Source organism: Megalops cyprinoides, chromosome 2 (assembly GCF_013368585.1).
Source record: "Megalops cyprinoides isolate fMegCyp1 chromosome 2, fMegCyp1.pri, whole genome shotgun sequence".
NCBI lineage: Eukaryota > Metazoa > Chordata > Actinopteri > Elopiformes > Megalopidae > Megalops > Megalops cyprinoides.
The window spans coordinates 42,787,823-42,809,425 of NC_050584.1; the positions used below are offsets into that span (position 1 = coordinate 42,787,823).

Genomic DNA, 21,603 nt, shown 5'->3' on the forward strand with positions numbered 1-21,603 from the left:
GGAACTTGATTGAAGGTAGACAGGAGTCTGTAAGTGAGTGAGTGAGTGAGTGAGATAGAGAGAGAGAGAGAGAGAGAGAGAGAGGGTGGGGGGGAACGGCAGCGAGAAAGAGTGGGAGGAAGAAAGAGCGAGAAAGGGAGACAGCGCAGTGCAGGAGGGGGAGCGAGAGAGAGAGAGACAGGAAGCGAGCGAGAGCGATTGAGACAGAAAAGCAAGGAAAGAGAGAGGAAGACAGAGGCCCACAGCAGGAGAGAGGGCAGCCGGGTGAAGGAGTGAGAGGGAGGGAGGGAGTGAGGGAGGGTCCAGTAAGAGAGGGAAAAAGCCAGAGGAAAACATGAACAGGCAAAGCAAGGTAATATGAGAAGGGGGCAATTCTGAGGCGAAAAAACGGAGCGGAAGAAAGTTTTTGGGAGAGAGAGAGGGGGAGAGAGAGAGCAGGAGAGAGAGAGAGTGGCAGATGAGAAAACCAGCCTATGCGAATGGCTTGGGCGGGAAGAGGGAGGAAAACGCTCAGTCTTTAAGAAGTTCTCCTCATGCGACTGGACTGTTTACATCATGTTTTCAGACAGCAGACAGCTGGGGAAGCACAGAGTTTTTCAGCACAACAACAATCCCCAGCGCTGGCTCCACAATGGGGTCACGGTCCAGAGGGACACGGGACACATGGGGCCGAGCAGACAGGCGGAAGCCAGCCTCCTCCCGCCGGACAGGAGGAGAGAAACAGCTCCTGTGGAGGAAAAGGGAAATGCTCAAGAAAAGGAGAGGACTGAAACAAACTTTGATGGACAGAATATTCAGAGAAAGCTGCTTTTAGCCCAGCAGAAACGCTGCACACTGCCAGACTCTGTTGGCCAGAGTGTCCCCAGGGAGTCGAACACTGCCAGGTGGAACCAGGCTCCAGAACCACGTCAGAGATACAGCGTGCCTGTGAGGGAACACTTCAGCGACTATGCCTGCACCAGCCGCGGCTACCAGACTGAGCCACACCCCTCTGGAAGGAAGTATGTGCCACCCCCACCCATAGGGTTCAAAGGTCACCAAAGCTATAGAGTGCCTGGTTATATGGTGCGGAGACGGTTTTGGGGCTATGCAAGAGAGGACTGCCAGAGGGAGCTAAATTCATCTGGGCAGGCAAGTGCAGCAGCACATGGATTTGACAGACACTATGGCTCAAATTCCACCTTTCACCGTGGCCAGGAATATATCAAGTCTAATCATAGCCTTAGAGATTTGACCAAACCAAAGAATCAACCAGAGCAGGGCTGCAATGGGCCTAGCTCTGTCCAAGGACTTATCTTCTCAACAGAAGTTCCTCAAATAGAGCTGGACTGCACCAGACAGAGAGGTCTGTGTTGGCCCAGTAGTAACACAACTGACAGCCAAAATAAACACGCCAGTTCAGAGCAGGGACAGAGCAGGGAATCAGGCTTTGATGGGCCGAAGATGAGCCAGGCAGCCATCCGGGACCAGATACGACGGGTGGTGGGTGACCTCGAGGGGGTTTTAGGGGGCCTGAAACAGGTCCATCTGGAGATGAAGGAGGTAAGAATGTTTATGCATCCCTTTACTACACTGATATCGAACTTTTATTAAAGGATTAGCAGCAAACCCTCAGAGGGTTTGCAGTCACTCGGTAGACTTCTGCTGTGGCTGTCCTTCGATACTTCAGTACTTCTTAAGTTTTCCTCTTGCATCTATTAGTACCATGACATCATTTATCATAGAATTTTCATAAATACAAAACTAAAATCTTCCTGTACTTTCTGTCAGAGCGAAGGAACTGTGCTCCCTAGGAGAAAGCTAGCACAGAATGATCTGTTTTTTATTAAAAACTATTTCACAATCTCTACTGTATATGATGCTGCCAAGTATGTCCATGCTGGAGTGTGGCCGCATGCAACTGCAGTGAAGTGAAGACTGTCTGAAATATTAATAGGGGTGTCGTTTTGTTGTTTGATATGCTCCATTTACCAATTGTATGAAACGGTCGAAAGTGATGCTCGGCAGCACCTTTCGCTCACTCACTTCACCAACGGATGCTGAGAGGGGAGCAGCTGGAATAACATGGACATAATCTATTTATGGAAAAGCCTCTCTGCTTCACGTTCACCTGGTGAAACTGCCATGTCACTTGCTCTTTTCGCTGCATCTGCATCTCATTAATACAGTCTAATCACTTTTAGAAGACCGCTTGGCATGAGTGTTGCCTTGGAGGGTGTTAGGAGCGTGTGGAGCAGTCTGACTGAGTAAATGTGCACTGACACTGCATAGCCATTTCCCACACAGGTGGTCCAACAGATTGAGCTGCTGACCTCCAACATTGACCTTGGTGAAGAGGAGCCTAGCAACAGTCTCCCCAGTGACACGCTTTGCAGCAGTAGCTCCAGCGGGGTCATGGTGTCCAGCCACAAGATGATCGAAGACCGCACGTCAAGGCAGGCGGATGCCGACCACACCTCGCTCAAAAGCACCCCGACTCGTTCGACCCCCCCTGCACTCAATCCATCTGTTGTCGTTGCAAACCAGGCAGCGGCACCAAGTACAGGCGAGGACCCTCTTCAGGATCAAATAAGTGCGCCAGCCACAGCAAACCCTCCCCAAACCCCACTCAGAGGCCAAGACCAAGAGTCTCGCAGGGACAAAGATGGATCTTGTCCAGCCCTTTCCAAACCAACCTGTCAGCCAATCAGTCAGAGTCAGGCGGTCACACATGAGCCTGGAAGAACTGCTTCTAGAAGCAGGAAACCTCCTCCGTACCCTTACAACGGTCAGGTGGCCAAGATGGGGAAGGGAAAAGAGTCCTTGAAGGCGCCGCCCTACCCCACCAAGCGCAGACTGCTCTCCACCATGGTGTGAGGGGGCGGCAGAGAGCGTCAGGGCCATGGAGCTCCGCAGCGGTCGGCGAGACGGGCCTTGCCAGATGGACAGAGGGCCAGAGAGCACAAGGTGACGGGCACCTCACGGTGAGTACAGCACCAGAGCCACCTGCTGTGCCCGTTCTCTGGCTGTGCCACGCAGCTGATCCCCACTGTTAACTGGTCACATAACGGCACAGCAGCTGGTGGCCTCGCTGAGGCCATAAATGTGCCTTGTGCAGACGCTCACACACTAAGATGCTTACGCAGCCTAACAGGAAGTGAAAATAGCTTGTTGTTGTCACATGATTTTCAGTTAACGCTGTCATCAGTGCCGGGAAATTTTTTAAGATGTTGACAAAGGCTGACCAGGAATGAATCAGACCCTTCCGAGGGCCTCTGCTGGTGATGCAATCTCATTTCCACCGCATGTCTCGACCCTACCACAATCTCCATCTGCGCTCTGTAAACATGAGGTATGGATGAGTGCCTTCAGAGCACAGACTTAACAAGCGCACAGCCCACAGTGTGGATGTAAACATTTACCAGAAGTTCATGACTCACCTTTTGAGCCATTCTGCAGTGTTATTTAATAGATACAAATACCCCATGTGCACTATAATCAATTTTTACAATTGACTCGTATTTACTGCTCATTATTTATGTTGCTGTTTTTGGTCACAGTCAAAAAGACATTCTCAGTCATAATACATAGTCATTTAGAAAATATTCAAAATCATGTTAAGCACAATGTTTAAACAGTTGCCCTCTAGTGGAGATTTTTTCTCATGACAACAGCCAAGTTTCATTTTGTCCAGCTCTTAATCTGGTTTTAATCATGGAGGGCTGGAATGTATTCTAGCCCTGTATTAAACAAACTCTGTTCCTGTTACAGTTATGATGGTCACATAAACACAGAGAGACTGAAGGTAAGCACATGGAGTGATTGCAGATGGCCGATAATAATGACAAATTTGTAGTTAGGAGCCAGACCAAGAAAGCTCCAAAAACTTGTCTGTGAACTTTCTTCAGAACACGTGAGGTATACAACTGACATCTTTTCAACAAAACTATTTCTCCTTCCCTCCCAATTATACACAGATGATGGTCTGCAATATTTGTGTACCAATATGTGTACTGATATTTCATTGCTACTGAGATTTGATAATTTGGAGGAGTTGAAGGGTACAAATCAATATGAGGTTTAAAGATTTTGTGTAATATGGGAGAATATCATTTCTGTAATATAAGGAAAAAAAACTATTAGTGTTAGATTGGATGCTTAAGAATCCTGGCATCTAGCAGGTCCAGAGGAGTTATTGGAAAAATGCTTGAACAGTGTACACAATGAATTTCATCCCCATCAAAATCAAAGTCAGAACCGAAAGAAAGCTTTTACAATGTAACTTGCTTCAGTGCCTATCCATCTCTGCCCTTATACAATCTGATTGGTTTCTAATCATACCCCTGGAGGGAGGGAAATTACCACATCAAAGCATGGGAATTTTCCTGCCCTTTTTGAAGCTTGAATCAAAACATGCTGACACCCACAATTTAACCCATGAGAAATTTGAAACACACAAGTCAGTCACCCAGTCTTATGACAATATTAATTTATTTGGGATATCAGTTTCTCCAGTAAATCAAAATAACAATGAGTAGAAAAAGGAAGTAAAAAAAGAAAAAAGAATGGACTGTCCTTCTTAATGCCTGCCATTACTAAGCAGAACGTTGTTGTATCCACAGTGATGCTTACTGGTGTAGGATAAGCGTGACACTGTCATGTGATGATGGGGATTTCTGGACCGAAGAACTCTGTTCCTTGCCACAGAATGGTAAGCATATGCATAATGACTGGGTTTGCTTAAATTTGAGGCAGATTTTTCAGACACTTTGCATATATATATGTTTTTGATGTGTGTTAATTGAAAAACTAGAGATTACAAAACATTCCCAGAGTTTGACACTAGACATGTCCCCTCACATCTATTCCTAAAGCCCCAACCCGAAGCATCCCATTCCATCCTCATCATTCAGAATGCAATATACTTCAAGTCTTATTATACAGCTCAATATGAAAACAACATTTCAAATGATTTAATCTACAGACAAGCTGAAAACCACTAAGTTCAGGTGTCCATATATTTTCTGTTGAGACTGAATAACACCCCTCCTGGACCATGGTGCGCACCAGGGAGGAATGGAAGAGTGTACTCAGTTCCTTGTCAGATGTGCTCTGAAAACAGGCTCTGAACTCAGCCAGACGTCCCCGCCAGTCAGAGTTCATCGTGGCGTGTCCGTCCGATGATGGTCAATTTAGAGAGTTCTGCGCGGAACTTCCCATCTTTATGGGTCACTGGAGGAGCAAGAGAGGATGGAAAACAGTGAAAACTCAGTATCACTTGGCACAATGTTTGAACAAACAATAGGTGCACGAACGCATTAGTAGGGGAAACATAAAGGGTCTAAGCATCTGACTGACTGTTATAAATACTTTGTCAAAAAATGCCCTGGACTGATCTACGGACTTGAGAAGAGACCCTCAATAAGGCCACAATAAAGACTGGGAACCAGGGACAGAGGGACAGCTTTCACAGCCTAAGTGTCAGAGGCGGCCAGAGAAAGGGTCAGGGTAGCGACAGTGGGCAACGCTGGTCTTACCTGTGTGGTCTCCCACAGTGTACTCCTCCTCCTTCAACGGCACATCCTTCTGTCCTCCCATACCTGCCTGTGACTGGGAGGGGAGGGGAAGAAGAGGAGATGAGAGGAGCGGCTGGGGAGATGAGATGAAAGGGAGAAACTGGAGCAAGGGGGAAATGAAAGTGAAGAGTGACAAGGGCAGGGAGGGGTACTTGTGCCTCCTGAGTGCTCGATTTTTTTTTTTTTAACAGCTTGTCAATTAATTTGTCAATTCTCTTTGTGCAGGGAACGATGCCAGCAAAAAAGAAATTATGAATGGTCCCTGTGATACGGATTTCATCCTGGAAATGGAGGCACTTTAAAAGGGAGCGCTCTGAGACCACAGTACACGACACCTGATCACTCCTGAGCAGTTCTGCTGCTCCTGGACACTCCTTTAAGCCTGCTTTTTAGCTCAGCTTGACTGAAGCGAGAGCCGTCTGTAAAGCCTGGCGGCATAACCCATAGATTCTCTGAAGAAATTCAGGGCAATCCAAGAAAATTTCAGAAGCTTAGCACTTGAAAACCTGTAAAGCTACACACTGACTAAACAAACCTTTCTAAAACACTCACTAAATGTCTCGGTTCTTTTATTTACCCATTATCGCTACATTTCTGTCCCTACTAAACAGAGCTGTGAATGCACATATTAAATGGAACCATGTTCTTAACTGTAAGGAAAGGCTTTCAGAACATGTCTGGAGGTTGACAGACAACGCTACAGTCTGTAATGTTAAGGGAAAGCTGGGAAACGTACAGTGGGACAGGAATGAGTTACATTCGTCACCGACTCATTCAGAGTCCAGTGAATCGGGGGTGGTGTGGAGGGGGGTTAGCTAGATACATCCGTTGGGCTTGCACAGAAAGGCAACATCTACTCCCTAGCTTATCTAAAAACAGACAGATTTCTATTTAAGCTCTGAGGATGCGTGAACTCCCACCCTCTTCAGTCAAGTGTCTTGAGACTGCATACCCCTCCACGGTCCACTCCTATACAAACCCTTGCTGTTGCCACTGTAGAGCTGCACGAGCCACAGCAGATAAATGGTACATTCCTACTACACAAACTGTTATTGCTAATACTTTATAGCTCCATGTGTCATACAAGGATGTAATTCCAGATTCAAGCTTCAGAGTAGTACAGAGAGAGAGAAAAAGGATTAAGTCTGAAATTCCAGTCATCAGCTTCTACCAATCAATGCTGTACTTACATATGCGCTGGCATATTCGATCTTGGCTCCTTTCACCTCGGCTTTAAACTGTGTGAAAAACAGGTAGGACTTCCCTTGGGGTCTAGACAGAGGAGGAGAAAGGATTTACAACTGAACCCAGTTCAAACATCCCAGTTTTCCCCCCTGAGAGTATTCAAAGTAAGACAGGCTTGTGAGGGAATCTCAAAGGGGCACCACACAGTCACTCACCAAGGACAAGAATTATAAATATCCCAGGCTGTGTGTTTTTATATTAATGGATAGATGATTCAACACTACTCCAGCAGCACTTACCTCCACACAGAGCAGGAGAAGAGGCTGTCGTCATCACTGAGGCCCACGCTCATTTGCCATTGCTGCAAAAACATCACATCAGTGTAGCTGTAAAAAAAAGACCTCTCGTCTCCTGGACAGAATTTCTGACGCATACAGCTACCATTCTTCCTTTTCCAAGCTATCAACTTTGGTAGGAAGGAGAACTGCATTTAAAATGTATCCAAATTTTACATATTAAAATTCAAGGGCATCACTGACCATTACCCAAGTGTCACGCAAACCAGAAAAGGACCTGGTGGAGGTTGTTGTATAACTCACCTCATTGGTCCCGCCTTGAGATGCGTACGTGAAAGAACATTCATATTCTCTCTGTGAACAAAGATGCACCGGGGCAAGGTAAAACTGTTAACCAAAGTTCACCCCACTGTCGACCTGAGTAGTTAAGATCATTCTTAGCTGCCTACAACTGGAAGCAGGGTTCAGGCATGGAGGTTTACACAAACTTTCTTGATTCCACTTCACATATTCACAACAGAGTAGACCTACAGTCTAGCTTGAATGAACTCACAAGCAGCAAGACGGCATTATTAAACTACTAACATCTAACTTTGATACTATCATAATGAGGGCATGTGTATCGGATAGCTACGCCCCTAACCAATGAAAAGCTGCCCTGTCAATTGCGCTTCCGCACTGACGTGTCACTCTCTTCGTGGGTGATTTTAATTCATTGTTATCGGCTTTTCTGCTCACAAAACAGAATATTCAACATGAATTATCTGCATCTTCAAGAATTTATTGCTGCAAGAAAAAAAACATATTTTGTTCTTGTAATATGGCAAAACATAATGTCTTAAATATCATGACCACAGATAGGGAGCTGGCTAAGCGCTATCTAGCTAGTACCTCCTACAAAGTGATTCTATGGTTACAAAGATCACAGTTTTTACCAATAACTTAAAATCACTGACCTTATTCGCCTGCATAGAGTACCGACACAGAGATACCGAGTATCAACCTCACATGTATTTCACATTCGACATAGCAAAATCTCTCAAAAACCTACGTACCCATGCATGCGCATCTACTTGCTAGCTTAGCTAACGTTAGCAAAATGTATGACTTCCAAACATAACCTCAGTGCCTGGCTTCGTGCATGGTATTATGGTTACAGCAACTTTGGTTAGCTGCCGAAGCCAGCTAAAATTGTCTTTATAACTGTAGCCAGATTCCTCTACAACCAGATAGTCTTACTATGTACACTGAATGAGGAGTGGATAGCTGGCTATCTATATTAGTAGTGGATTCAGGTCCCCTCACTTACGATTTTCTCACTGAAACTGTGTACAACTCCCCCCGGTTTTACGTTGAATTCCACCGTTTTGGTTCTCTCATTCGAAGAAGATGCCAATGCCACCGATAGTATGAATATTAGCGAAACTATGAAGAGAGCTGAGGGTCCGAAACGACTAACGCTGGGAGAGGCCATTTTGGACATTTGCAGAAGTGATTTGCCACCGTATTGGCGGTAGCTTACGTGCATAGCTGGTATTTGCTCTACGATGTGCGCATGCACCCGGCAATTGAGTTGCATTGAGTTGAAATTCGTCGAAGCAAACAGGGTTCATAGATATTATAAGTTTATTCATACACCACCTCGTGTAATCTCACACGTTCATGATTCTTTTTTTTTTCAATAAATCCGTACGGCATATTTATTGTAGTAGCGTATGTTAAGATATGATTTTGCGTTTTTTTAAATGTTTGTCTCTCTCTCTCTCTCTCTCTCTCTCTTTTTTTTAACAATAAACAGTACACATCAATAAATACAGAGGCTATGCTCTAAAGGAATGTAAATGAAAATGAATGTAATGTAATGTGAAGTGTAAGAAATTACACCACTAACAGTGCATTGTACATTTTGCCCACAAGGGGATGTTGTAACTCTTCACATTAAATTCCGAAACTCACTGTTTGGAATCGGGATGTCACACACACAGACATATGGCATAGACGTTGTGCTGAAGCAGAACCCATTAATCACCTTACTGCCTGCCAGTCATACACCATAACGAGCTCCTGTGGATGCTCTAGGAGAAGAATGCCTGCGGGAGGAAAAGTAGGTCAGGAGGTCAGCAAAATAATGTCATGTACAAACTGCCACTTGTTCCGTTAACGGCCAAAGTTCAAGGTGCGTCGAATTCAACATACTTGTAATTTACTAAAAAGACACGTTTTTTGAATACGTCTGTGTGTGGACTGTGATTATTTGTCCCCATACAGTATTCTGTCAGCTGTGGGCTCACAGTGCAGCATTATGAGGAAGCTGAAATACTTTGTATGCTTTGGATTTTCATTGTTTGAAATACTGACACACAAGAACATTTTTGAAGAAATTCTTCTTAATGTAGAGGATTTGTGTGTACAGTAACAATGGATTTTGTATACCAAGTACTATGAAAAATATGTATTTCAATGCATCAGTGAAATTTAATCAGAGCATTTAGTTGCAAGCCTCTAATTAATAATAATAATAAGACTGTTCTGTCAGAACAGACCGAAACTGCATGAGGTACACAAAATAACAGAAACACCAAATGATAAAGGACTTCTATTTTGAAATGACTAAATTGCAGGTAGAAAGGAGGATACTACACATGTGTGACATTACTGATTACCAGTATGTTTCTACAGTAAAAGACACCTTAAATCAAATCTTAAGTGTGTGATTTTTTAAAGCAACAAAAGAGATCTAACAGATTTTGAAAGAGGTCAAATAATTAATAGTTGGTGCATCAGTCATAGAAATGGCAAAATTATTTAATGTGTCAAGGTGAGCAGTGTTGAAAATCATGGTGACACATGTCAAACAAGGAAAGAGGAAAACTGTTAACAAATTAAAGCTCACCAACAAGGACAGATGGACAATTAACAGGATAGCTGCTAAAAACCACAAATCTACACCTCTGTGATTCTGTCTCAACAAAACTGTACATTATGACCTTCACAGTGGGGCTTAATCGTAAGGCTACCATTCAGAAACCTCCTGTAAACAAAGTCAATGTGCATCAACACATAACCTGGTGTAAGGAGTACTAAACCTGGACTTTTGAGCAGTGGAAGAAAGTAATAAGGTCTGATGAGTCATCTTTTACTCTTTTTCCTGAATCTGGACAGGTTTATATCCGGAGAAAATTGAAGGAAGCTTTCAACTTACATTGCCTGTTCCCGACTCTTAAACATGGTGGTGGATTGGTTATGGTATGGGCAGTCATCTCCTGGGAGTGATTGGGTCTGATTATTACTCCACAGAATTACAGGAAAATAACACAAAGTCATTTTAGGTGTGGTGCAGACATTGTTTCCTCAAGATGTTGCCATATTCCAGTATGATAACATCCCCCATAAACACTGCAAAATGGATGCAGGAGCGGCCTCATGAACACCAACTGGAGGCTTTCCACCCTGAAGAATGGTCCAATATTGCACAGTTTAAGATTGTATTACAGCAATAAGGTTTCCAATAAGTTTTGAAGCCATTTTGAAGGCAGCTCATACATTGTTTTGTTTTGTGTTTCCATTATTTTATCTAACCCTGTAGTTGTTATTAGCATGATGAAATTAAATCATACCTTAATTTGACCTACGAGGAATCTGTCTATGCGTGCTAAGAGAGAAGTGCAATGTTTGAGATTAGAACCAGTTTGAGGTTGGAGGTGTTGGGGGGGGGGGGTGATGTGGAGATTTGCTGTCGAGAAACAGGGGGTTGAAGGCAAGCAAGGGCACAGTTGTGTATTGAGTCGTCTCTAGGGTTTTCATATGTAGCCTATACGCTTGACCCGGTGAGTCACCATTTATTGAGAGTGTGTTTGGCTGACTTGTGCTTTGTTGCAAATGTCTTGTTTTGCCTTCACACAGAAGCTACCCCTTTCACACACTATACTTACTGTTGGATAGAATATTGTTAGCTTGGAAGTTAGTCTGAGGGTGTGGGATGGTAGAGAGGTTGTAACACATCCTCTTTGCTGATGGCACTTTTAAAAGATGCTTTGGCAAAAACCTAAAATGGAAACAAACAAAAATATTCTCCACGCTCAAAGTGTGATATTATCAGGTGTGAGTGTGACAATATGACGCACTGTGTAAATGCGTGAGGCTCGTGCTCTGTGTCTGTTGGCGTGGTTACCGTGACAGAATTTCACAGTTGTCAGTCGTGTGAACAGCTAACGTTGACTGTGAAGCACGAACTCATCTGAGGGCATCTATCACATCTGCTTGTGCACATTTTTGTTGGGTTGGTCAGACAGATGGTGCTCTGAGAGAGTTTACTACCTCTCATTTGTGGACCGAGAGTGGAACAATGCTGGTATTTAGGACTGTGCGTGGACCAAAACCAACAGGATAGCTTCAGTCTAATAACCCCCCACCCCCACCCAATCCGGCTTGCCTCTCCACCCTGTCCCACCTGCCTGCCCAAAAATAATAAAATAACAGGATCTCACATAGCTAAAAATGGGTATGTGTTGCCCAGATGTCATACTGACTGCTAAGTATTTGCTTAGGAGCTGTGAGGGAAAAATACATGTAGGAGCGCATTCTTCTGTTTCAGACAGTCCCCTTATTAAACTATAATGATGTGTAAATGGGCTAACTACCACACTGAGGAGAGCAGGAGCCTCTGTTCTGCCCAGGTAAACACTGATCTTTCAGAACTCACAGGCCTTCAGCTGTAAAATTGTAGGGAAATGAAAAGGAAATTGAGAGTAATGTTAATAATGAGCAAACATATTTTGGTATACCTATCTGTTAGCCCATTAAAAATAACAACTTTTTTTGCTGAGATTTATAGTCATTAAGATGTATATCGCCAGTACTACTGTTTACCCTAATGTGTACACAGTCCTCTTTGAGACCCATAAGAGACCAGGACTGGGCTCCCTGCACTCTGCGGTTTTTGGACCATTTGCATTCTGCAAATGGCACTTGGTGTTTTTTTTTTTTACCCTGAATTGACAGCTATAGACAAAATCCAAGGTGGCATCCAGGTCAAGTCGTGTCTTTGGCCGCTAAGTGATGTTTGCAGCCTGGCAACCATGTGTCTGACACGGCTGTCACTGAAGGAAGATATTTTTGTTAACTGTTCCTCAAACTTTTATGGATTTTGTTTTCAGGTTTTCAGCAATGTCTATAGTTTGACATAGTTCTGCACTTATTCTAGGCGACAGAGTGACATTCTATAGATACCTGAAGGTGTGAATTATTTTGTCAGTATTATTTGTCAGTATTATTTTGTCGGAATGTTGTAAAAACAATTCTTTCATGTAGCACTACTGGCCAAACATACCACAGTCAACATAAGACATTTGCAATATAAGTAATGTAGCATGAGTCGCTCCTGGATTTATCTAATCTTATTTTTTTGTAGTAAAAGCATTGAGAAGGATCTGGCGACTCTATTGGGAAAGCATTTGTGATCGTTGGAGAGCTTTCATCATGAATCAGTGAAGTAGAAAAGGTATTGGAAGGATTTTACAGGGTAATCTTTTTGACACTTTACATGTTTACATGTTACTTTGAATACCAACTTTGATGTAAAACAAAAACTTGTATCAATAAATAATTTAAGAAATAAAACAATTTACAGTTATTTAAAAAATGTGTGATGTTCATTTCAAATTTACATTTTTTCATTGATGTAAGCAATGTGTCTAGTTATATCAGTGCCCCACACAAGTCTGTGCTTTACAGAATGTTATGGCGGGTGAGCTGTACTGCTGAACTCAGCAGTATTTGGCTTCTTTCCCTGGATGACAAGTTAGCTGTGGAATTTCTCTATTCCTTGCCATCTTAGCAGGGAAGGCTTAAAAAACCTGCTACATGACAGCCTTGAGGCTTAGCACGTTATACTACTTGACAAAACCCAACTGATCCTGTTAAAGCACTTTGTTATTCCATCATTTACCAATAACCCCCAATAACTCACCCCCTCTACAGATTCATCTTAACCTAACTTGCAGTGCCTGACTTAAGTGACTTTTTTGTCTAGTTGTCTAACACTCAGGACCTAATGTTAGCAGCTTTCTCTGGGTGACTGTAAACGATCTGTAGCCTTTATGTGTACTTACAACTGCTTTATCTCTGTCAGTGTTGCCTGGGTCATCAGTGCTGTCAGGCTATGGGCAATACTTTGTGCCAACACAGATATCTTACACTGAGAAATATGGCCTGGAGAGTATAACATGGCTCATTCTTCAGTCACCTGTTGTCTGAATGTGACGCATTTAGAGTGAAGTAGGGCATGGTGTGTCCCGGATTTTGTTGTCTTGTAGTGTTTGGCAGCAATTAACAATCCCATTCTGTGTGCTTGCTGGATATTGGAGCTGTGTGTCCTCCACACAGCTGCTCAAACAACAGGCCTTTTCTTCTTGACGCGGCATGTTTAAAATGGCAAAAATATCAAACAAGGCAATGCCCCCCTGCAGGGTGTTCTTCAAGGTGCACTGAGCAAGACACATTTCCCTGTGTTCAGAAAATTTTCTGTTAAAATGAAAACAGTGCATGATCCAAACTTGCTGTCTCTGTTAATCTCTGGTAATGGTGAATGATTGTAATTCGCAAGACACCATTTTAAATAAATACCTCAGAGGCTTGGCCTTGGTTGACTTTGTCACTGTGGGTAAATATAGGTCTGGAATTCCTAGACAGCTAGCATGGAGTTGACTTGAGGGGAGGGGGTCCTCCCAGACAGTTTAAATAACATACTGGAGCTAATCTGGCAAGCACTGACTGGTGGATAGTCCATGGTAAACCATTTGAATTTGTCTTATTTTTCACATTTTTTCAATACCCTGATGCCAACTGATTCATTATTTCACAGAGAATGTTTATTTGCTTGAAGGTGTGTGTGCCACATTCTACGTTAATTACATGCATACACAACTAGGATTGGATATTTACAGTAGATATAACTTCTTTTGAGATGTGTCCAAATGTGTTATGGTTTTGCTTGGTGTCATAGTCAATATGACAAAGAAAAACAGAAAAATAAATTACTGTATCTCATTTGCCGCTGCCAAGAGCCAATTAATTAATTACAGCGCAAGGACATACACGTTAACATTTTAAAGGGTTTGTTTTCTTGTATAGCCTTCTTTACACATTGTGTTGTACATATAACATCTTTCACTATGGCTCATAACAAGTTTGTGGTCAAGGGCACAAAGTTCAAAGTGGCATCTTGGAGGACAGCCCTGAACAGAACTTGTGGAATGTCTACAGCAGAAAGGCAGCATTTTTCAATGGGACTATAACAACAGTGACTGAGTGTTTTGGACAGAGGATTGAGCACCAAACCACAGAATGGACCAGATTGCTTTATTTGGACGAGATATGAGCAAAATAAGAAGTGCCTTATGTTAAAAATGTGAGAAATGTGAATTAGTTGGAGGCATCATTTAAAATTGATTTAGATTAAAAACAGGACATAGTTGTGGTTAGATGTTTTTATACGGTTGTACATTTCATCAGAGATATATTGGTACAGAAGACATTGCCTGAACCTGGGGAAAAGTATCTTGTTAAAATTTAATTGGTGTGGATTTTTACTCAAACCACTTCTCCCTAGCATTAGCATTTGTGCTTTTAGATATAAAATACTTGTATCACAGCTGAGCTATTCATGTAGCAAGAATGCAACACATGCATGCGTTCATGAAAGACCAATTGCCAGTCAGATAACCCAGTCTGAACATGGTTATGATCAAAGGCTCAGGCTCAGTTTTTCATTTTCATTACCACTCAGTTTTAATGTCAGTGTTTCTTGTACACAACATACTCACTTTAAAAGATCATAATTATTTCATACAAAAAACTAAGGAAAATAATCTCACTATAGTTAACCACTTGGAAGCAAAACTGTTTTACAGTATAAGGATTCAAGTTGTAATATCTGCTAAAGCGGTCTGGTTCCTTAAAGATTTTGTGGGAAATAAAGTCAACCAAACATACATGCATACATGAAACATGTTTTAAAGGAATATCATCATCTCCTGGCCATTATTTAAACATGGATATGGTATTCAGAATGCATATGCAGCCAAAAGGCATTTGATCTGATGTTTAAGGTGAAAGACACGTTTAAATAAAATGTGATCTTAAACACATTTAACCATTGTCTACCCAAAAAGTAAAATGCAGTACATTTACAAATACAGTATATTCGTTTATCATATGCTTATCAGTTTCAATTAGATAAATCACACTATTCAAATGTCAGCTTCCACAATATGTCAACGGACCTCACTGCTGAGTGGAATGATGGCAGCTACCCTTCAATAACAGAGTGAGCTAGAAATTCCAACTTTCCAAAATCCAAAAAAAAAAAAAAAATCTGTGCACCCAATGAAGGAGAAAAGTACACAGCAGATAAACACTGGGAAGCATTGGGCAATGATGAATGTTCTTTGGATTTCCTTTGAAATATTCCTAAATTTAACTTCTACAAAAAAATCTGTGTTAAAAAATCTGGTGAAGCATGTGGCACCAAAAAGTTTGTATGAAGACCTACTTCAGAAGACCTTGTTAGCAGACTGTTTTGATTAATTGCTGTGGAGACACAATGAAAGAAATACAATGATTTAAGGTACAATATCCTCTTTTTGGTTATGCTGTTCGGGCATTTCCATGCTTGCAGTAAAGTCCCCCTTACCTAGTTATCCTACAGTTGCGTGCTTGGACGTGAGATCCAGTGTATCTGATGTCACACCTCACCACATTGTTGGAAAAATCTGATTCCTGTACTTGGAAATTAGGGTTCACTGTCACCTGTGAATTGAAACAGCAGTCAAACGAACGCCATTGTCCATTCAGTGTACCCCAATTATATCAGGTGATTTATACAGTATTTGGTTGCAAAGTACTAATAATAATGTCTGGCAGACTGCCTGGCACAGTGTTGATTAACTGTATTCTTAATGAATATTATACTGTCGCAGGGTATTTATGTGTTTAATTTCGTTTTAATTTAAAATGTTATGTGTGTACAAAGCTATAATCTATGAATCAATTTGTCTGATACTACTTATTTCTTCCTGCTAAAAACATATCTCAAATTATTTACACCCACTAACTACAGGTTGTAGCCTTACCTTGAGGATGTAATTGCCTGGCGGCACATCCGTGATGTCGATCCACTGACAGTCAATATTGGCATTGTAGGTGTCATAGCAACCAGGACCCAATCCCTGCCTCACATAAAGTGCAAATTAAGCAGAGGAATTTACACCCACTTTCGCAGTGCAGTGTGCACTAATGTGCCAAGCCAATCATATTCAGAGCATTCGTAAGATGCGATTGAATTTAGTCATTAAAGGCTCCAGCCCACCTGTGTGTGCGCTGTGCAGGCATAGCGTCGACGGAAGCCTGGGTCACAGCTGGTATCCTCCAGACAGAAGCTGGCTTTGTGTCCCTCAGCCACCTTTCGCCCAGTGGAGACATCAAGGAGGTCATAGTTGCTGAATGCCTCCATGCTATGGTAGTGCCTGAGAGGGGGATGTCAAAGATGGGGATGGGGAGGGAAGAAATTTTACATGATATCTGTTTGTGTAGCTGGACATTTACTTCAGCAATTCAGGTTAAGGACCTTGCCAAAGGGCACAACAGCACTGCCCTACTGAATCAACCTTTGGTTTACGAGCCTTGCTCCTTACAACTACGCTGCTCAACTGCCCAAATTGTGCAGTAATTATAGTACAGTACAGTTACAGCAGGTGTTCCCTTTGGTTCATTTCCAGATATGCTTGAAGACGTGTGTTCAGTGTGGACTCACTGATGACAGCTATGCCATTCCCACTGGTGCCTTGGCCTCACTGGGAGGAAGTCTGCCGTGCCTTGATTCTTTACCCTCTGGGGGAACCGAAGAAGCACCCTGTAGTTAATGTCTCGGACACTTGGCTTGTATGCTGACCTTGAAAACAGTAAATGAAAAAATATATTGCAATTCCAAGGTTTTAACATTTTATGTGATTTATAGATGTTTAACTCTCACACACTGCAAAAATGGAAACAGGTTGGCACTGATGTCAGTCACCTTTACTTCAACTGAAACAATATCTTACTAGTAAAAAATGACTAATTTATTTGACAAAAAAATCTGTCATTAATGAATGTATCGTGACATGGGTTTCATTCTACAAAATGAAATGCTCGTCTTCAATACAGCCCAGAGGACAGTTCCACTTTGAGACGCATGAGAATTAATGGCAGGCAGAGCTGGAGAGACCACAAGAACTGTGAAAGCCCAGGCCGGTTGCCAGACCGTGCGCTGTTCCCATGTACTCCATCATCACATTTTACACTACACCCTACAATGCCACTGCCAAGGAAGTCTGCCAGACACATTGCCAGCCAGTCATTACATTGACAGGCTATCTGTTTTAATCAAACAAATGAGCATACAGGCAGACCCGTTTCCCCGTCATGTTGCATTTCTCACTAATTTTCACTGACACACTTATTGATCCTCTCCTAAAAGGTTTACACTCTTGTTCACTGACTGGTGACAAGGAGTTTGTGTACACTGTGGGATGATGGAATCCAATACCAGTAAAACTGGCCAGACAGACATACTGTTACTTCAAACTAGGCCCAGCGCTATGGGGATACTTAGGGGTGCATTGCACCCCCAGATGGACCTCAGTGCACCCCCAGTTGTCTCCTTATATCCCGATGTCTACACAGTATTTATGACTTTTTGTGCAACCCCTGGATTGCGATTGCGCCCCTCTGCATTTTCTCCTGACGCCGAGCCTTCTTCAAACGCACAATCACAAAATTAGAAAATCTGCAACACAAAGAGAGCAATGGAGGTTACCTGGCTAGACAGTTCTCCTCAGCCGCACACCTTAAAGCATACATCTGCAAGCGCTGGATATAAGTAGCTGCTTGAATGTAGTAAGGGTCCGGGACAAGATCTGGGAGTCCTGCAAGATAAATACGAGCATGACGGGAAAAAGTAAGATGCAATGCTAGTCGCCCGCTAGTCTCCAAAAGGTATATAGCCATTTTAATTGCATTCTGGAATAAACTCATGTTTAAAGTGATGAACCGAGATATTACACCTTACCATTCTGAAAATACCTCGTGCCGTAACCAGAGCCAGATGGACGGCGTGCAGGAGTCCTTTGTCTGCCGCTAGGTCGGTAGATGTTGTAGAAAACGGTGTTCCTGTGGTTTTTGAAGGGATTCCGTGGATCATCCCCAGCCATGTCTTCGGGATCTGCTGTTTCCTCAGAAGAAATGTCATTTCTTCCAGCAACATTGGTATTGTTATTGACATAGTTATTGACATTGACATTGTTATGTTCAGAATCGTCCACATAACTTCGAGGCTCAGCACTTTCTCTTGCGATCTCATCTTCAGAATTGTTATTTTCCGCCGTTCTAGATCCCCCGTGCCTATACGCATGGCTGCCCGGCTGCATATGACTACCATCGCGACCCTGTGTGAACTCAGTGGTTCTTGACGGTAACGCGTAAATTCCTCTTGGGACTGCTGCGGTGCTGTGATGCCTTGTCCGATTTCCTCCTCCTCCTCTTGGGACTCCGCTGCCCGAGAGCTCGGAAATTATCCCTGGAGCTGTAGCATTTTTTCTGGAGTGCGCCCGTGAGGACGTGCGTCGTGCGCCAGGGGGATCTGCAGTCCATCCTCTAGGTGATGAATCACGCGGTTGACTCCTCGCGCCCGAAGCGCGACCGGTGGGAAGCAAGTAGCGCCCAGCTTCAGACCTCAGTTCCCTGGCCTCTGGGTTAAATGCACTTTGTTGCACTGTAACAGAACCATGGTTTCTATCAGGTTCTCTGGTTTCTATTTCTAAAGTTGTTTCTCTAATTCTGGAGGGTCTACTTGTCAATCCAGATAGAGAGTGTCTATTAAATTCTCTTTTGGTGCTCAGGTAAATTTGAGAGTCCCTTCTTCGCTGTATCGGCGCGTGGTATTCGGAACCGGTGCTCAGTAAGCTATATACCTGACCATTATTCTCCCATTCAATCCTGTGCTTCCATGGTCCCACTAGCCCTGGCATCGATGGCTGTCCAGTGATCAAATGAATAAAACACTGAAGTAGGCATAGATGCAAAACAGAAAACTTTCCCATGGCAAATAAAGGTTTTCAACGAAAAACTGCTCACTTCAGCATCAATGCTGTCAATGTGAGTGTCTTCTGAAAAGTAGCGATTCATAGAGTGTGTATCATACGCACGCAATCGAATCTGTCATGCAGTTAGGCAGCATTTCCCCATCATCAAGCAGTTCGAATGTAAGTATGAAAAGGCAATGCGCCTACTTTTCATGAAATTAGAGTTTCGTGGCAGACTGGGGCTACTTTTAAAAGGATTAGTTGACTTAACTCTTTCGTTACCAAATAGACTAGTTGTGCAACGTTATTTGTTCAGTGAAAGTCAATTTTGCGCGTAGGTGATAGGCTATTCGGAGACTGCGCTGACGGATACAGCACGTGGCCGAATATCGCCAAATTAAGACGCGGCTGTTTATGATTTTAGAATGATACCTTGTGCAACAACTATGCACGAATTTATACCAGATTTGTATTTATATTTCCATTTTCATTATGGGCAAAATCTCGATGCATTCCCTGAAGGCTGTCATCATTTTATAAACATTTACTTCCATATTATAATTTCTAAAATAATTTTTATATTAAGTTGTAACTAAACAACATGGTCATCATGCGTTCTTTCTGATGTGATAAACAGATTGATATGGGGAAAATATTCAAGAGTTCTCAGGATGAATGATTTTCACGACTTTAAACTGATAGCCCAGAGGTATTTATTCTGAGACAGATGTAGAGTTAGTTGGCTAACTTGGCTAAAAGGCTACATAAGCGTTTAACAAATAGGGCAAACACATCTGGATCCGATGACTTTGTTCCTTGTGAAAAGCGCAAACAGACTGTAACATTCACCCGCAATCACGCAGACCCGTTTTAACAGTAAATCTCTGATTCTTCAACTCATCCGCCCACTACATGCGCTCTAGCTACTTCAAAGATTTCTTTCCCCCCCATTTGCCTCATGACACAGCTCCTGTTTTTAGGCAATGAAGCACTAAATTCTGTTTGCCCGTCCGTTACATCCGCTCATTCAAAGCCTCTCTGTTTCTTAATAGTCCCCAAAACACGGTTGTCATTCTTCGGTATATTTTCTAACGGGAAATAGCTGTTGCCTTGAAGATAGACTGTGGAAGGCTGCTGGCTGCTGTCATTCAGTATTTTCAGCGCCGATTAGGTCAAATGTAAACATAAGCCAACATTTCCATTTTGGTTGGTCGTATTCAACCTATTCAGTAGAAAATTGTCATTTCAAACGTAACTTAGTGGATGCAAAAAGAAATATAAAATCAGGACGTAGTAAAATGGCTATTACTGCATCGGTTGATTAAGGTTAAAATCCCAAAGGAACTGGTCGACTTGTTGGAACAGCGTCAAACCTGCATAGAGAAAGTAGGCCTACTGTATGGACACACCATCCCTTGACGTGTTATGCACCGTCTCCATCATGAAATAAGCACAGCAGACAGGGGTGCAAACTATTTCTGGGTTAAATGTGCTAGCTTGTGTCAGCGCTATGAAAGCCGATCATGCGTGTTTACACTAACGAATACCATCAAAGAAAACTAGACAGTAGGCACTGTGTTAGTCCTGGCTGCCACACTGAAACGTGGTTGTTTCATTCAAACACTAGTAAATGGAGAAAGTTCTGAAACACTGAAATGGTGGCCTTGAGGTGAATACAGTTCGGCTGTCTTCACTCTCATTTGCATAGACTGCACCGAGACTAAACCGATGGATTCAAGTCACTAATCACACATTCCAAAGATTGCAATTCGAGTCAGTGGACATCAGACTGTCCACATAGTGGCGCTGCACATTCACCAATCGTTTTGACCATTGGGTTTCACCACAATTTCGAAGACAGTTGCTTATGTATGAATAACTGTCACATAGAGTAGGCCTACATGTAACTGTTGTTGGTAGACTTTGTGAAGCGTCCAGATCCATATCTAATATTAAACCTGTATCTATTCACTTACAATAAATAAAAAAAAAAATCAGAGAAAACATTTTTTCCTGATGTGGGGACCACCAGAATGTCCCGCATCTACTCTGATATTGCTAATCGCATTATTACATTAAAGGCAAATTTAATGGTAGCTTTTTAATGAAATTTACTATGAAGATGAGGGTAACGTATTACATGGTGAATGCTCTATTCTGTCAAACAAACTATGCATGTATTTATTTGTGCTGCGCTGTTATATATTTATATGACACAACAATTAATACGTAAAAAGAACAAGTAAAACAACTGAGATAGTTGTGAAGATAGAATTGTGAAATGAATTAGGCCCTAAAGAATATTAATGTAAAGAATATAATATGTTAATGCTATATGGTAGCCTAGACCCCTTTAATTGATCCATTTAAATGTTGTATTTTCAGTTCAGTGTTATCTGCTGTTTAAATGACTATGACACTGTTACAGCCTGGCGCTATTACAACTGA

General features: G+C 42.5%; 3 protein-coding genes across 3 annotated transcripts; 1 reads left to right on the forward strand and 2 right to left on the reverse strand.

Annotated features, from left to right (window-relative positions):
* Nucleotides 1-555: 555 nt before the first annotated feature.
* On the forward strand, nucleotides 556-4,674 carry LOC118771264. Its single transcript, XM_036519212.1, has 3 exons — nucleotides 556-1,542; nucleotides 2,287-2,963; nucleotides 4,602-4,674. Exons 1-2 carry the CDS (start codon nucleotides 556-558, stop codon nucleotides 2,854-2,856), a joined length of 1,557 nt encoding a protein of 518 aa, XP_036375105.1. The 3' UTR covers nucleotides 2,857-2,963; nucleotides 4,602-4,674.
* mydgf (myeloid-derived growth factor) lies at nucleotides 3,799-8,535 on the reverse strand. Its single transcript, XM_036554881.1, has 6 exons — nucleotides 8,346-8,535; nucleotides 7,340-7,390; nucleotides 7,040-7,101; nucleotides 6,746-6,827; nucleotides 5,517-5,589; nucleotides 3,799-5,211 (listed from the first exon to the last, which is right to left on the reverse strand). The coding sequence occupies exons 1-6, from the start codon at nucleotides 8,517-8,519 to the stop codon at nucleotides 5,132-5,134; spliced, it is 522 nt and encodes a 173-aa protein (XP_036410774.1). The 5' UTR covers nucleotides 8,520-8,535; the 3' UTR covers nucleotides 3,799-5,131.
* A 7,012-nt stretch (nucleotides 8,536-15,547) lies between these two features.
* On the reverse strand, nucleotides 15,548-19,345 carry loxl5a (lysyl oxidase-like 5a). The gene is made up of 7 exons (XM_036521561.1): nucleotides 18,144-19,345; nucleotides 17,892-18,000; nucleotides 16,848-16,985; nucleotides 16,404-16,560; nucleotides 16,168-16,263; nucleotides 15,729-15,844; nucleotides 15,548-15,625 (listed from the first exon to the last, which is right to left on the reverse strand). Exons 1-7 carry the CDS (start codon nucleotides 19,171-19,173, stop codon nucleotides 15,619-15,621), a joined length of 1,653 nt encoding a protein of 550 aa, XP_036377454.1. The 5' UTR covers nucleotides 19,174-19,345; the 3' UTR covers nucleotides 15,548-15,618.
* Nucleotides 19,346-21,603: the final 2,258 nt, after the last annotated feature.

What these genes read in the sequence shown, in the direction of transcription:
- LOC118771264 (XM_036519212.1), top strand. Translation starts at nt 556, where the DNA reads ATGTTTTCAGACAGCAGACAGCTGGGGAAGCACAGAGTTTTTCAGCAC. An exon ending in TCCATCTGGAGATGAAGGAG is followed by an intron (nt 1,543 to 2,286) that starts GTAAGAATGTTT and finishes TTTCCCACACAG; the next exon opens with GTGGTCCAACAGATTGAGCT.
- mydgf (XM_036554881.1), bottom strand. Translation starts at nt 8,519, where the DNA reads ATGTCCAAAATGGCCTCTCCCAGCGTTAGTCGTTTCGGACCCTCAGCT. An exon ending in CTCAAGGCGGGACCAATGAG is followed by an intron (nt 7,102 to 7,339) that starts GTGAGTTATACA and finishes ATGTTTTTGCAG; the next exon opens with CAATGGCAAATGAGCGTGGG. An exon ending in TCGAATATGCCAGCGCATAT is followed by an intron (nt 5,590 to 6,745) that starts GTAAGTACAGCA and finishes CTCCCCTCCCAG; the next exon opens with TCACAGGCAGGTATGGGAGG.
- loxl5a (XM_036521561.1), bottom strand. Translation starts at nt 19,173, where the DNA reads ATGGGAAAGTTTTCTGTTTTGCATCTATGCCTACTTCAGTGTTTTATT. An exon ending in GAATGGCATAGCTGTCATCA is followed by an intron (nt 16,561 to 16,847) that starts GTGAGTCCACAC and finishes TCCCCCTCTCAG; the next exon opens with GCACTACCATAGCATGGAGG. An exon ending in CAGGCAATTACATCCTCAAG is followed by an intron (nt 15,845 to 16,167) that starts GTAAGGCTACAA and finishes TTCAATTCACAG; the next exon opens with GTGACAGTGAACCCTAATTT.